General features: G+C 55.0%; 3 protein-coding genes across 3 annotated transcripts; 2 read left to right on the plus strand and 1 right to left on the minus strand.

Annotated features, from left to right (window-relative positions):
* Positions 1 to 490: 490 nt before the first annotated feature.
* On the minus strand, positions 491 to 4,571 carry PTSG_05727 (uncharacterized protein). Its single transcript, XM_004993537.1, has 12 exons — positions 4,375 to 4,571; positions 4,111 to 4,185; positions 3,892 to 3,981; positions 3,597 to 3,668; positions 3,322 to 3,419; positions 2,975 to 3,050; positions 2,583 to 2,669; positions 2,337 to 2,426; positions 1,982 to 2,095; positions 1,555 to 1,737; positions 1,127 to 1,198; positions 491 to 810 (listed from the first exon to the last, which is right to left on the minus strand). Exons 1-12 carry the CDS (start codon positions 4,546 to 4,548, stop codon positions 745 to 747), a joined length of 1,197 nt encoding a protein of 398 aa, XP_004993594.1. The 5' UTR covers positions 4,549 to 4,571; the 3' UTR covers positions 491 to 744.
* Positions 4,572 to 4,583: 12 nt separating this feature from the next.
* PTSG_05728 (nucleolar protein 5A) lies at positions 4,584 to 8,810 on the plus strand. The gene is made up of 12 exons (XM_004993538.1): positions 4,584 to 4,844; positions 5,160 to 5,234; positions 5,511 to 5,644; positions 5,893 to 6,064; positions 6,197 to 6,297; positions 6,476 to 6,663; positions 6,852 to 7,003; positions 7,245 to 7,345; positions 7,553 to 7,651; positions 7,827 to 7,986; positions 8,159 to 8,230; positions 8,434 to 8,810. The coding sequence occupies exons 1-12, from the start codon at positions 4,749 to 4,751 to the stop codon at positions 8,638 to 8,640; spliced, it is 1,557 nt and encodes a 518-aa protein (XP_004993595.1). The 5' UTR covers positions 4,584 to 4,748; the 3' UTR covers positions 8,641 to 8,810.
* Positions 8,811 to 9,106: 296 nt separating this feature from the next.
* PTSG_05729 (glycine cleavage system H protein) lies at positions 9,107 to 11,413 on the plus strand. The gene is made up of 6 exons (XM_004993539.1): positions 9,107 to 9,315; positions 9,618 to 9,796; positions 10,078 to 10,157; positions 10,361 to 10,424; positions 10,693 to 10,824; positions 11,005 to 11,413. The coding sequence occupies exons 2-6, from the start codon at positions 9,652 to 9,654 to the stop codon at positions 11,100 to 11,102; spliced, it is 519 nt and encodes a 172-aa protein (XP_004993596.1). The 5' UTR covers positions 9,107 to 9,315; positions 9,618 to 9,651; the 3' UTR covers positions 11,103 to 11,413.
* Position 11,414: the final 1 nt, after the last annotated feature.

Here is an 11,414-nt window from a genome sequence, read left to right on the forward strand (position 1 = left end):
CACGTTCGCACACCAATCAAGCAAGCACAACAACCCAAAGCACGATCTCTCAAGTGGATTGGTAACGAGTGGGCGAACACGCGCGCGAGCACCTCACGAGGGTGGCCAAAACACAACCACAAGCAGGAGGAGGCGGACGAGGCAGAAAAGGCAATCACACACATGCCACACGCACAAACGCGAACCACCAATCAATCAGACGCACGCACGCAAGCAAGCACGCGCGAGCAATCGACCCATGAAGATGGGAGTGGAAATAGCAAGAAACACCCTGCCGTTGGCAGATGCGCAAGTTTGGCCCAGGCGCAAAGCAGCACAATAACGCAACGCTACCGCGAAGTGGAAATCCAAAACCCATCGCCCCAACGAACCAGGCCAGTCGCCCGTGATGATGATGATGATGTTTTGCAAGCATGCACCAGCTGCTGGCGTGTGTGTGTTTTCTTGGAAACTAAACGAAACGATTTTGCAATCCACTTCCAAGAATCAGCGGGTTTGATGCGACTTTAATGTTGCAAAAAACGCTCACGAAGCAACGCAACGCGGGCGTGAGCAAGCAACAAACACACGCAACCCACCAAACAGGCACGAAAAACAAAGAGAGGCAACAACGTGTCAACGAAGAGAAGCAACAAGGCAAGAGCGGACAAGCCACATCTCACATCATCACATCAAGGCACGTCATGTCTCATGCTGCAGGCAAAGCGCATCTTCCCGCCCCCCTGCCGCTGGCCGCCTTCAGCTTCAGGATGGCGGCACGCCAATGGTCGGGTAGACGTTGTCGAAGAGGATGCCGCAGGTGCCGCACACCTATGGCCAAAGCAGACAATAGCACGCGATGTGAATACATGAGCACTTAGGGTCACATCACTCAAGAATGGCATCGAGTCAAAGCGACGAGAGGTCTGGGGAGGAGGGAGAAGGGTGTTGCAAGCACAACCCAGCAAGCATAACCCCCTCCCGCTTTACATCTCTCCATCTGTCTCTGTTTCTGTCTCTGTCTCTCTGTCACACACACACACACACACACACACACACACACACACACACACACACACACACACACACACACACACACACACACACACACACACACACACAGAAACGCGCACACACACGCACGCACCTTGACTTTGTCGGGGCCGCCCTTGCAGCCGCTGCCGTCCTGGGGAGTGATGTCCATGCCACAGCGACCACCCTGATGGGACAAGCGGGGCGAGGGGGCGAGGAGATAAGGAGGGGGGGGGAGTGAGGGGTGAGAAATGAACAGCAGCAGCAGCAGCAGCAGCAGCAGCAGCAGCAGCAGCAGCAGCAGCAGCAGCGCCCGACCAATTGTGAGCTGATGAAACACTCAGTTTCACGTCAGACAAAAGCCTCAGACAACAAAACAACACATACACATACACATGTATATTGTAATCGCACGTACACATTCACACGCCCACAAAGGGGGAGCAAAACAACACACAGGCAGAAGCACACGCAGTGCAGTACGAATCACATGTCCTCCCTGCTCTTGCAAACACACACACACGCACGCGCGCGCGCGCGTACCTCGTTGGCGGTCCTGCGGATACGGATGTACCCGCTCTCACCCCAGTGTGGGGTCCAGCTGTTACGCACGAGCCAATAGCCCTGGGAGTTGTCGTCACCGTAGCCAACAAGCTGCACGGCGTGGTCAATGTCCGGGTTGGTCTGGTTGCAGCCATCAAAGATGCCGCTCTCGTAGTTCTTCCACTGTCGCCCAGCAGACACGACAACACCGGCAGCAGCAGCAGCAGCAGCAGCAGCAACAAGAGGGCAGGACCGATGATAACGGCAGAGGTGAGACGGAGCAGCAAAGAAAATTAGCCAAGTGGCACAAGCCTCCAAAATCTCGCACACGGGCGACAGTCAGCCAAGGACCTTTCGTCGCACAAAGCGACAGCAAGGATGGACAAGGACAGCCGGTAACGGGCGACAGACAACTACGGCGACTCACGGCAACGGCCTCGACGCTGATGGAGATGGGGCCCTTGTTGGCAATGGCGTCCATGAGGGGCTCGTACTGGTTGGAGGGAAGCTTGACGTACCCGGTCACGTTCACAACGGACATCTGCGCGGGATGCGTGGAAATAGGTTGAGGACCGGGACAGCGGTGTCAGCGTGCGTGCATGTGGAGGCGAGGGAATTACTTTCAGTGAGTGTGTATGTGTGTGCGTGTGTGCGTGCACAAGAGCAAACTTGAGCAATGCGCGGCGTGCAAGCAGCAGACAACCACGAGCAAGCAAAAGGAATCAAGCACACCTCCACAGCTCTGGCTACTCCCGCTCCCCTGGTCTACACCTCGAGCACACCTTCTCCTTGAAGTGGCACTTGTAGTTGTCGCCGTACCAGGACAGGTAGGGGTAGGTCCACTCGGTCTGGAGACCGCCGTGCTTGGCCATCTAGTCACGCAACGACAACAAACACACAACATGAGCAGCGGATTACAACTTGCTGCATGCGTGTTTCTTCTCCCTTGTGTACACACACGCTCACACAAAACCACAACCCTGCGAAAACGGATGCGCACGCGCCCACGTCCACAACATGGAACGCACGTGCTCGTATGCAATCTCGGCGGTGCCGCCCTGGCAGCCGCCAGTGCCGCCGCACTCCTCGGGGTTGGGCGTGCAGTCGAGGATGTTCTGCACAACCAAGGCAGCAAAGAAAAAGAATGAGAGTGTGTGTGTGTGAGAGAGAGAGTGTGTGTGTGTGTTTGTGTGTGTGAGAGAGAGTGTGAGTGAGTGAGTGAGTGAGAGAGTGAGAGAGAGAGTGTGTGTGTGTGTGCGACGTTGTTTGTGACAACAAGGTGCTGCTTTGTTTTGTGCAAGCACTTGAACGCGCACAACCGTGCATGACATCATCACACGGTGGTGCGAAAAGCTATGCAGTGGAGAATGTGGCACCACCCATCAATGCGTGTTACCACTACGCAGTCAACACGGCTCACCTGCTCGGACAGAACCTCGAGGGTACCGGTCTGGACGGCGACGTGGCTCTCGAGCGTCTCCGCGGAACCAAACGACCTGCACAGTCACCGCACACACACACACACACATGTTGATGCGGACAGGGACCAAGTCGCGTGAGCAGATTGTGCGTGTGTGTTTGGGGGGGGGGCTAATTGAGCAGCGCCAAGATGTCAGGACCCACTGAAAACCAGAAGCAACGCACAAGGGATGCATGCATGCATGCATGCATACAGCAGCAGCAGCAGCAGCATCACCACCACCACAAGACACGCACACACACACACACACACACACACACACACACACACACACACAATGTGCGCACCAGCAGGAGCCGCACTGGCCCTGGTCCTTGACGGCGGTGACGACGTGCTTGGTGCGCCAGTCGACAGAGTCGGGGAGGCCGTTCACATCAACGTTGGCCTGCAGTACAGAAAGACGGAGCGGGAAAGAAAGGGGGGGGGGAACAAGAAAGTGTCGGTTTGCGGATGAGCATGCGTACGTAGAAATACGGGTACACCCAACTGACGACAGCAGGCTCGCAACACACACACACACACACACACACACACACACACACACACACACACACACACACACCTTGAAGCCAGGGGGAGTAGGGCGGTGCAGGCTGTAGCCGATGCCCTTGTCATAGCCGAGGAGACGCTTGAACTGCAGGAGGCACAAGCAAGCAAGGGAGCAAACAAGTGAGCAAGCAAATACAAAAGCAAACGAGTGGGCAGGGAAAGCCAGCCAGCATGCATGAGCGACTGGTTCTGCATTCACACACACACACACACACATAGTGTTGTTGTCTCGTATCACGTCACATCATGCCACAACAGACGGAGCGCGCTACATCATACGGAGACGTCAATGTCATGTTGTGTCACACCTCGCCATCGGTCCAGTCGGACATGTGGTTGATGCCCTGCTTCCAGGTCTTGGTGGGGTCGCTGTTGTGGGCCTTGACAGATGCAAGGGTCTGCGCAGACAGGCGGTCAGCAGCCACTTGCACGTGAGAACCGCAGTTAAGCCGTGTACAAGGGAAGGGGGCTGGCAGCACTGAGCGCGCAGGTCAAGCAAGGCACAGCGCAGATTTCAAAAAACGTACGCGCTCAAACACTTGACGGCGGAAGTCATGCTCCTCAGAAGAGAGGTAGCGCTTGCCGTACTCGGCCTTGAAGTGCTGTGAACCAAAGCCACACAACAAGCAACCAAGTCGTCCAGTGAGTCAGGAGGTGGTGGTCGCTGTTTGTTGACATTTCGCCACCTTCCTGTTTGCCCTAGGGTGTTTGCACTAAGCCAAAGCCTGATTGAAACACACACTGCAACACCCACTTTGCAACACGCATTGCTGCACAGGGCACACACGGACCTCAAAGGAGTAGCCATCGAGCTGGTGCCAGAGGGTCTTGGCAGAGACAGTGGTGGCCACAAGGGCGACCAGAGCCGCAACAACGACAACAGCACGCATCGTGTGGCGTAAGTTTGTCTTTCTCTCTTCCTCCAAATCAGATGTAAAATGAGGGTGAAGCAACAAATGGCCCATCCCTTACAATGAGAGGAAAATCCCATTTGGACAGCCTTCGACAAATGAGCACTTCTCTCCAATTTCGCGTTGGCCCTCTCGCACTGCAAGCAGACACGTGAGCCAAGGGAACAAGCATCTCCCACGTTGTCTGCCAGCGAAAGCACACAGACCAACCCCCCCCCCCAACACTCCCAACACACACACACATCATCGCCGCCATGTCGATGACAGTGCTGTACGAGTCTGCGGTGGGCTTTGCCCTCTTCGACGTCGTGGAGACCGAGGAGATTGGCATCAGCCTCCCCTCCGTCCAGGTGTGGTGAATGAGAGCTTGTATCTGTGTATGTGTGTGTTTGACGTGTACGTGTGTGCGTGGTTGTGATTGTGCGTGGTTGTGATTATGTGTGGTTGTAATTGTGTGTGATTGTCGTGAATGGAGGTGTGTGTGTGTGTGTGTGTGTGTGTGTGATTGTCGCTCCTCGTGCTCTTGTCGTTCCTCTTGTCGTTCCTCGTCATCTTGTGGAGGGTGCGTGCTGTTTTGTGGATTCGTCATGTTCATTTGCTGCTGTGCCCCCTTCGCCTTCGTATTGCTCATCGTGCGACACTTGCCTACGGCGACACTTTTTCAGGATGCCGTCAACGACCTCTCCAAGTTTGGCAAAGTCGTCAAGTTCAAGGCCATCCAGCCATTCCGATCAGCACAGGTGCGCGCGCGCGTGTGTGTGCTTGAGCTGTTGTGTGTGCGTGTGCGTGCGTAGTGTGCTTGATCTGGTGTGCTTGTGTCGTTGGAGATGGAGGCAGAGCCAGCAGGATCACTTTCAGTGTTTGGAAACACTCGCACCAACGCACAAACCGCCCCACACCACCTCCATCACCAGCGACAACGCCAATCACGACAAACTCACCTTTGCCCATCACATGACGACCTCCGGGTCGGCTTTCTTTTGTTGTTCACTGGCACGTGTTCTGGTGGCCAACAGGAAGCGTTGGAGAGCATCAACGCCGTGAGTGAGGGTGAAGTCCCCGACCTTCTGCAGGACTTCCTCGAGACCAACGTCCTGCAAGCCCAGTCCAAGAAGAAGTCGAAGATGGTCCTCGGTGTTGCCGACTCAAAGTGCGTGTGTCTGCGTGTGTTCCGTGTCATGTGATTGATGCGTTTGATGGTCCACACCTCCTCGCTGATGACAGTAGTATGCGCGCGTCTTTTTGTGTGTGCACTTCTGCCGGCTCACATTGCTGTCATCGTCGTCATCATTGCCACCACCCTGCTCACGTTCTGCGCACCACGCACTTCCTCACTCGCCCCACCCGCGGTTTGCTCATGCATCCCCCATCTTCGTCACATCAACAACAACGATACAGGCTTGGCCAATCGATTGCACAGGCTGTCGGCTGCAAATGCGACCACACTGGCGTCGTGCCCGAGCTTCTCCGTGGCATCCGCCTCCACTTCACCAAGCTGTACCCCAAGCTCTCCGAAGTTGGCCTGGACAAGGCCCAGCTTGGTCTCGGTCACAGCTACTCCCGTGCCAAGGTGCGGCTCCTTTGGCGCAGCAATCCACACACACGCCCACGCACGCACGGAATACCGTGGCTTTGTTGTGTTTTGCACGATAATCATCTCACCCCAGCTGTGCTTCCTTGGCCGTTGTTGTTGGGGCTGCAGGTGAAATTCAACGTGCACCGCGTGGACAACATGATCATCCAGGCCATTGCCCTCCTGGATCAGCTTGACAAGGACATCAACACATTCGGCATGCGCGTTCGGTGAGTCACGCACACGAACCTACACGCGAGATGCGACATTTCACGCGTTGCATTTTTGTCTCGGACTGCACACCTGCTCCGACACATCCTCCTTTACACCCATTTTCGCTCACGCACATTTCCATTGTCATGGCGTGTTTGTGTGTGTGTGTGTGTGTGTGTGTGTGTTTGCACCCAGCGAGTGGTACGGCTACCACTTTCCGGAGCTGTCCAAGATTGTGACGGAGAACATCATTGTTGCGCGCCTTGCCAAGATGATTGGTCGCCGCTCCTCCCTCACAGAGGACAGCCTGGAGAAGATTGAGGAGATCACCATGGACTCGGCAAAGGCCGAGCAGATTATGGCTGCGGCCAAGTCGTCCATGGGTACGTCTTCGCCGATTGCTCGCTGCACTTCTCTCCTTGTTTGCTTCATCATCGCCTTGTGCTTACCATCCATCTTCAACACACATGGACACGCATCATGCCGCACACACACACACTCACACACACGCACTCACACTCACACTCACACTCGCACACATACACACACACACCTGTCTGTGGACTTGCAGGTATGGAGATTTCCGACATTGATCTTGAGCACGTGGAGTCGTTTGCAAATCGAGTCATCTCCCTCGCCGAGTACCGCGCCAGCCTGCAGGAGTACCTCCGCTCAAAGATGGCCTCCTGTGCTCCAAACCTTGCAAACCTCATTGGCGAACAGGTGCGCATCCTCCGCACAGAGGAAGTTGTGTGTGTGTGTTGTGCGCTCATGTTGTTTGTCTGTAGTGTGCCCATCTTGGTTTGTGTGTGTGTGTGTTGTGCGCTCATGTTGTTTGTGTGTGTGCACTCTTTTCGAACGCTCGTTTCAGCAAACTCACTGACACGAACCCCCCCCCCCCAACACATTCACACACATTCTTTTGAAACGCGTACTCGTGTCCTCTCGTCGTTTGTGGTCTCAGGTTGGCGCTCGCCTCATCTCCCACGCGGGCTCCCTGACCAACCTTGCTAAGTACCCGGCCTCCACCGTCCAGATTCTTGGCGCCGAGAAGGCTCTCTTCAGGTGCGAGCACAATCCCGGACACGCGCCCCGTCGTGTTGTGCATACATTTACATGTACACGTGAAGCAGTGTGTCGGCAGATGTGTGGTGTGCTGTGCGAGTTTGCCCACACGCTTCACTGTATCTGTTGGTACTGCTTGAATGACGCCATCCCCTTCTCGTTCCCTCATAATTGTCGGGGGGGGGTTTTTTTTTTTGGTGCACACAGGGCCCTCAAGACCAAGGGCAACACTCCCAAGTACGGCTTCCTCTACAACTCTTCCTTCATCTCCCGCGCTGGCGCCAAGAACAAGGGCCGCATCTCCAGGTAACACAAACTCATTTGACGAATGACGCTCCGTTGGCTCTGTTTTGACGTCATTTCGCCTCAGCCGCGTGCATGAGTTGCCGTGACGGGCAATGTGTACACCTGCGGCTGACGTTTCATCTTTGTGTTGTGCTTGTGTGTGTGTGTGTGTGTGTGTGTGTGCGTGTTTTTTCAGGTATCTGGCGAACAAGTGCTCGATTGCGGCGCGAATTGACTGCTTCTCGGACACGATGACGGGCAAGTTTGGCGATGAGATGCGCTCGCAGGTGGAGGAGCGCCTCCAGTTTTACGAGTCTGGCGACCCCCCGCGCAAGAACATCGACGTCATGCACAAGGTGCCCATCCCATGTGTGTGTGTGTGTATATGTGTGTGTGTATGTGGCTCTGTGTGGCTCTGTGTGGCTGTTTTCAGCTTTGTCATGCTGTCCGTATGTTGCTTACTTCTCTTCGCTGTGCATCTCACGGTTCATACGTGCCCATGTACTGTTTCGTGTGCTCTTGATCTAGGTGATGGAGACACTGCAAGGGGAGGAGAGCGCTGCTGAGGAGGAGCCCAAGGATATGGATGTCGATGCCAAGGTACATGCTTTTTTCCCCTTGTAACAACACAGATCGCGCATACTTTCAGTGACACGCGTGTACATGGACACAACCTTTCCCCTCTCACACACTCACACACTCACACACGCGCGCGCGGGCGCGCGGGGGGGGGGGATGCCTTTCATCTTAATTCCATTGTTTGTCGCTCACGGCACGTGCGCTGCGCCTGCTTTGCGCTTTAGACGCCGGAGAAGAAGAAGAAGGAGAAGAAGAAGAAGGCCAAGCGTACCGCTGCTGAGGCTGACGCAGACGAGGAGGAGGAGACTGTGGCGAAGACACCAAAGTCAGACAAGAAGAAGAAGAAGAAGAAGTCCAAGGACAAGGACGCCGAGACGCCAAAGTCTGCAAAGAAGGACAAGAAGAAGAAGAAGCGAAAGAGCGAGGCCTAATAACCGTTTTCCGTTGTTTGTTGCCTTGGTTTGTTGCCTGTGTTTGGGATCTGTCCCCCTCTGCTTCGTGTCCCTGTGCTGTGCTGTGTGTGTGTGTGTGTGTGTGTGTTCCTGTGTGGGCTTGATGCGGGTGGACTGTAATCGATGATTTGCCTGCATGTGTGTGTTTGTGTTGTGTGGTTTTTGTGTGAGCAGCACAGTTGCTGGGACAGAAGTGTGCTTGCATCACATGCGGTTGTGTGCTTCAGCTGGTTCCTTCTTTCCTTTGTCGTTTCATACACAGTGTGCCCTCTTGACCATTGATGAGCGAGGGGGGTGGAGATATGAGAGGCAGCAGGAACAACGCGTGGGCGTGCACGTGTGATGAACGAACGGAACATGGGACAAGTTGTGGCAACAGAGCGCACGAACAACAGACAGCGGATGCTGTCGTTTGCGTTCTGCATTTGCTGAGTCAGCACAAATCGTCTTGCGCAATTCTGTGAACGAAAAAAACGCAAGCAGCAATCGACAACAACAGCAGTGCACACACTTCGCTGACACACAACGGCTAACCAGCAGCCAGCCTGTGCTCTTGTGTGCACTTCTTCCTTCATCTCTTCTTGCTTGCTTGCTTTGCTTCGCTTCGCTCCCTTGCTGACGTGCGTGCGTGTTCTCTGCCGCCAACCACAAGAGGTAACAGACCACCACATGTTCCACCACCAAGCAAGGTGCTTGGTGCTTGCATACCATGTTGTTGTTTTTTGAGCTGATCGTTGTCGTCCAACTGGCCGGCTTGTGCGTGAGCTTCATGCGCAAGCAGGCTGTCAAGCAAGCAAGCAAGTCATCATATTCGTGAGGCTGCTCTTGTTGTCTTTCTTTGCTTTGCAGACACCCACTTACCGCCGTATTTGTGCTTTGCTCCCTTGCTTGCGTGTGAACTCCTTCCTCAAACGGCACTGCTTCGCTCGTCGTCGTTCACTACCCTCCCATTCCAGCCAGATCCCACTCCTCCCAACGCCAACAACAACGATGGCTGCCCTTCGCCTTGCTGTCACTGCGGCGCTTCGTCCGCTGCGCGCTGGCGCTCTCAACACTGCTGCCAGAAGCGTGCTCCCCGCAGCCACCAACCTCGCCGCTCGCGCCAACCTCCTGCACACCTCCTCCCTCTCCCTCGGTGAGCGCTCGTTGCGTGCGTGCGTGCGTGTGTGTGTGTGTGTGTGTGTGTGTGTGTGTGTGTGTGTGTGTGTGTGTGTGTGTGTGTGTGTGTGCGTGTGCCATACGTGTGCTGTGTCGTACTGTGGGTGCATACGTGTGCTGTGCAGGTGTGCGTGTGCGTGCGTGCGTTTACGTGTGTGTGCATACGTGTGCTGTGTCGTACTGTGGGTGCATACGTGCGTTTACTTGTGTGTGCTGCGCCCACAACGGGCTCACGCTCCACCCGCGCCGTGTCATCAGATCGCTACTTCACGGAGAGCCACGAGTGGGTCGATATCCAGGACGGCACAGCCACCATCGGCATCACAAACTACGCCCAGGTACAGTGTATGCGTGTGTGTGCATGCCACAAGCGTCCACACACACACACACACACACACACACACACACACACACACACACACACACACACACACACACACACACACACACACACACACACACACACACACACAGGTATCCATCCTTGCCCACACGTATCCTCGCCCTCACACCCCTCTTTTTTGACGTGGCTGTGACGCAGGAAGCGCTCGGTGACATTGTCTATGTCGATCTCCCTGAGGTGGACACGGAGCTGGCTGCAGAAGGTGACATCCTCAAACAGCCATGCATTTGCATGCATGCATGCACGCACGCTCGTGCTTTGCATCCTCCCAATATCACACGTGCATGGTTGTCAAAGGGAGAATTAGGCCGGCGGCTGTACTGACACACTCTCGCTCTTGTGCTGGTTCACAAACACACACACACACACACACACACACACACACACACACACACACACACACACACACACACACACACACACGCACGCACACACGCACGCACGCACGCACACACGTGCACAACCAACAGAGGAGTTTGGTTCGATTGAGAGCGTGAAGGCGGCGAGCGAGTTGTACGCTCCTGTGGATGGCGTCGTGACAGATGTCAACAATGAACTGTCCGACAACCCTGGTCTCGTCAACGAGTCTGCAGAGGACAACGGTACGCTGTGTATATTGCATGCGTGTGTATTTTCACACACGTGTGTGTGTGCTTGTGTTTATGACCGTGTTTGGAGTTCCTCAACGTCAACAACAACAACAACAACAACAACAACAACAACAACAACAACAACAACAACAATATCTCACGTCACCACAACCCCACATGCACGCATACCAGGCTGGATCATCAAGCTGAAGGTTGCGTCCCCAGACCAGCTGGATGCACTCATGTCTGCCGAGCAGTATGGCGAGTTCATCAAGGCTGCCCTCAAGTAGACGTGGAACTGCCCCTCGCCTCCCTCTCTCTCCCTCTCTGTCTCTGCTTTCAAAGCGTGCCTGCTTGCGCTTGCGTGCCTGCTTCCGGCAGCCTTCTCTAAGAGTGTGCGCACATGCACACGCACCTTCGCTTTCTCTCTTTGGGATTTCAGCCACGTGCGCATCCGGGTGTCTGCGTATCTGTGTATCTGTGTATCCGTGTGCGTATGTGTTTTGTTGCACTTGTAGTGATGCTGCTTACTGCATGCATGTCCTCAAACGCAGTAAAACCACTGTTTGCAACCCCCCTCCCCCCATCGTCGCCACCGCGCT

The sequence above is a fragment of the Salpingoeca rosetta genome, assembly GCF_000188695.1.
Source record: "Salpingoeca rosetta unplaced genomic scaffold supercont1.13, whole genome shotgun sequence".
Taxonomy (NCBI): Eukaryota; class Choanoflagellata; order Craspedida; family Salpingoecidae; genus Salpingoeca; species Salpingoeca rosetta.

Coding starts and splice junctions, on each gene's coding strand:
- PTSG_05728 (XM_004993538.1), top strand. CDS start 4,749: ATGTCGATGACAGTGCTGTACGAGTCTGCGGTGGGCTTTGCCCTCTTC. Junction 6,065..6,196: donor ACAGCTACTCCCGTGCCAAG/GTGCGGCTCCTT, acceptor TTGGGGCTGCAG/GTGAAATTCAACGTGCACCG. Junction 7,987..8,158: donor ACATCGACGTCATGCACAAG/GTGCCCATCCCA, acceptor CTCTTGATCTAG/GTGATGGAGACACTGCAAGG.
- PTSG_05727 (XM_004993537.1), bottom strand. CDS start 4,548: ATGGGCCATTTGTTGCTTCACCCTCATTTTACATCTGATTTGGAGGAA. Junction 3,420..3,596: donor CTACTCCCCCTGGCTTCAAG/GTGTGTGTGTGT, acceptor TCTGTACTGCAG/GCCAACGTTGATGTGAACGG. Junction 1,199..1,554: donor TCCGCAGGACCGCCAACGAG/GTACGCGCGCGC, acceptor TTGTCCCATCAG/GGTGGTCGCTGTGGCATGGA.
- PTSG_05729 (XM_004993539.1), top strand. CDS start 9,652: ATGGCTGCCCTTCGCCTTGCTGTCACTGCGGCGCTTCGTCCGCTGCGC. Junction 10,158..10,360: donor GCATCACAAACTACGCCCAG/GTACAGTGTATG, acceptor GCTGTGACGCAG/GAAGCGCTCGGTGACATTGT. Junction 10,825..11,004: donor CGAGTCTGCAGAGGACAACG/GTACGCTGTGTA, acceptor CACGCATACCAG/GCTGGATCATCAAGCTGAAG.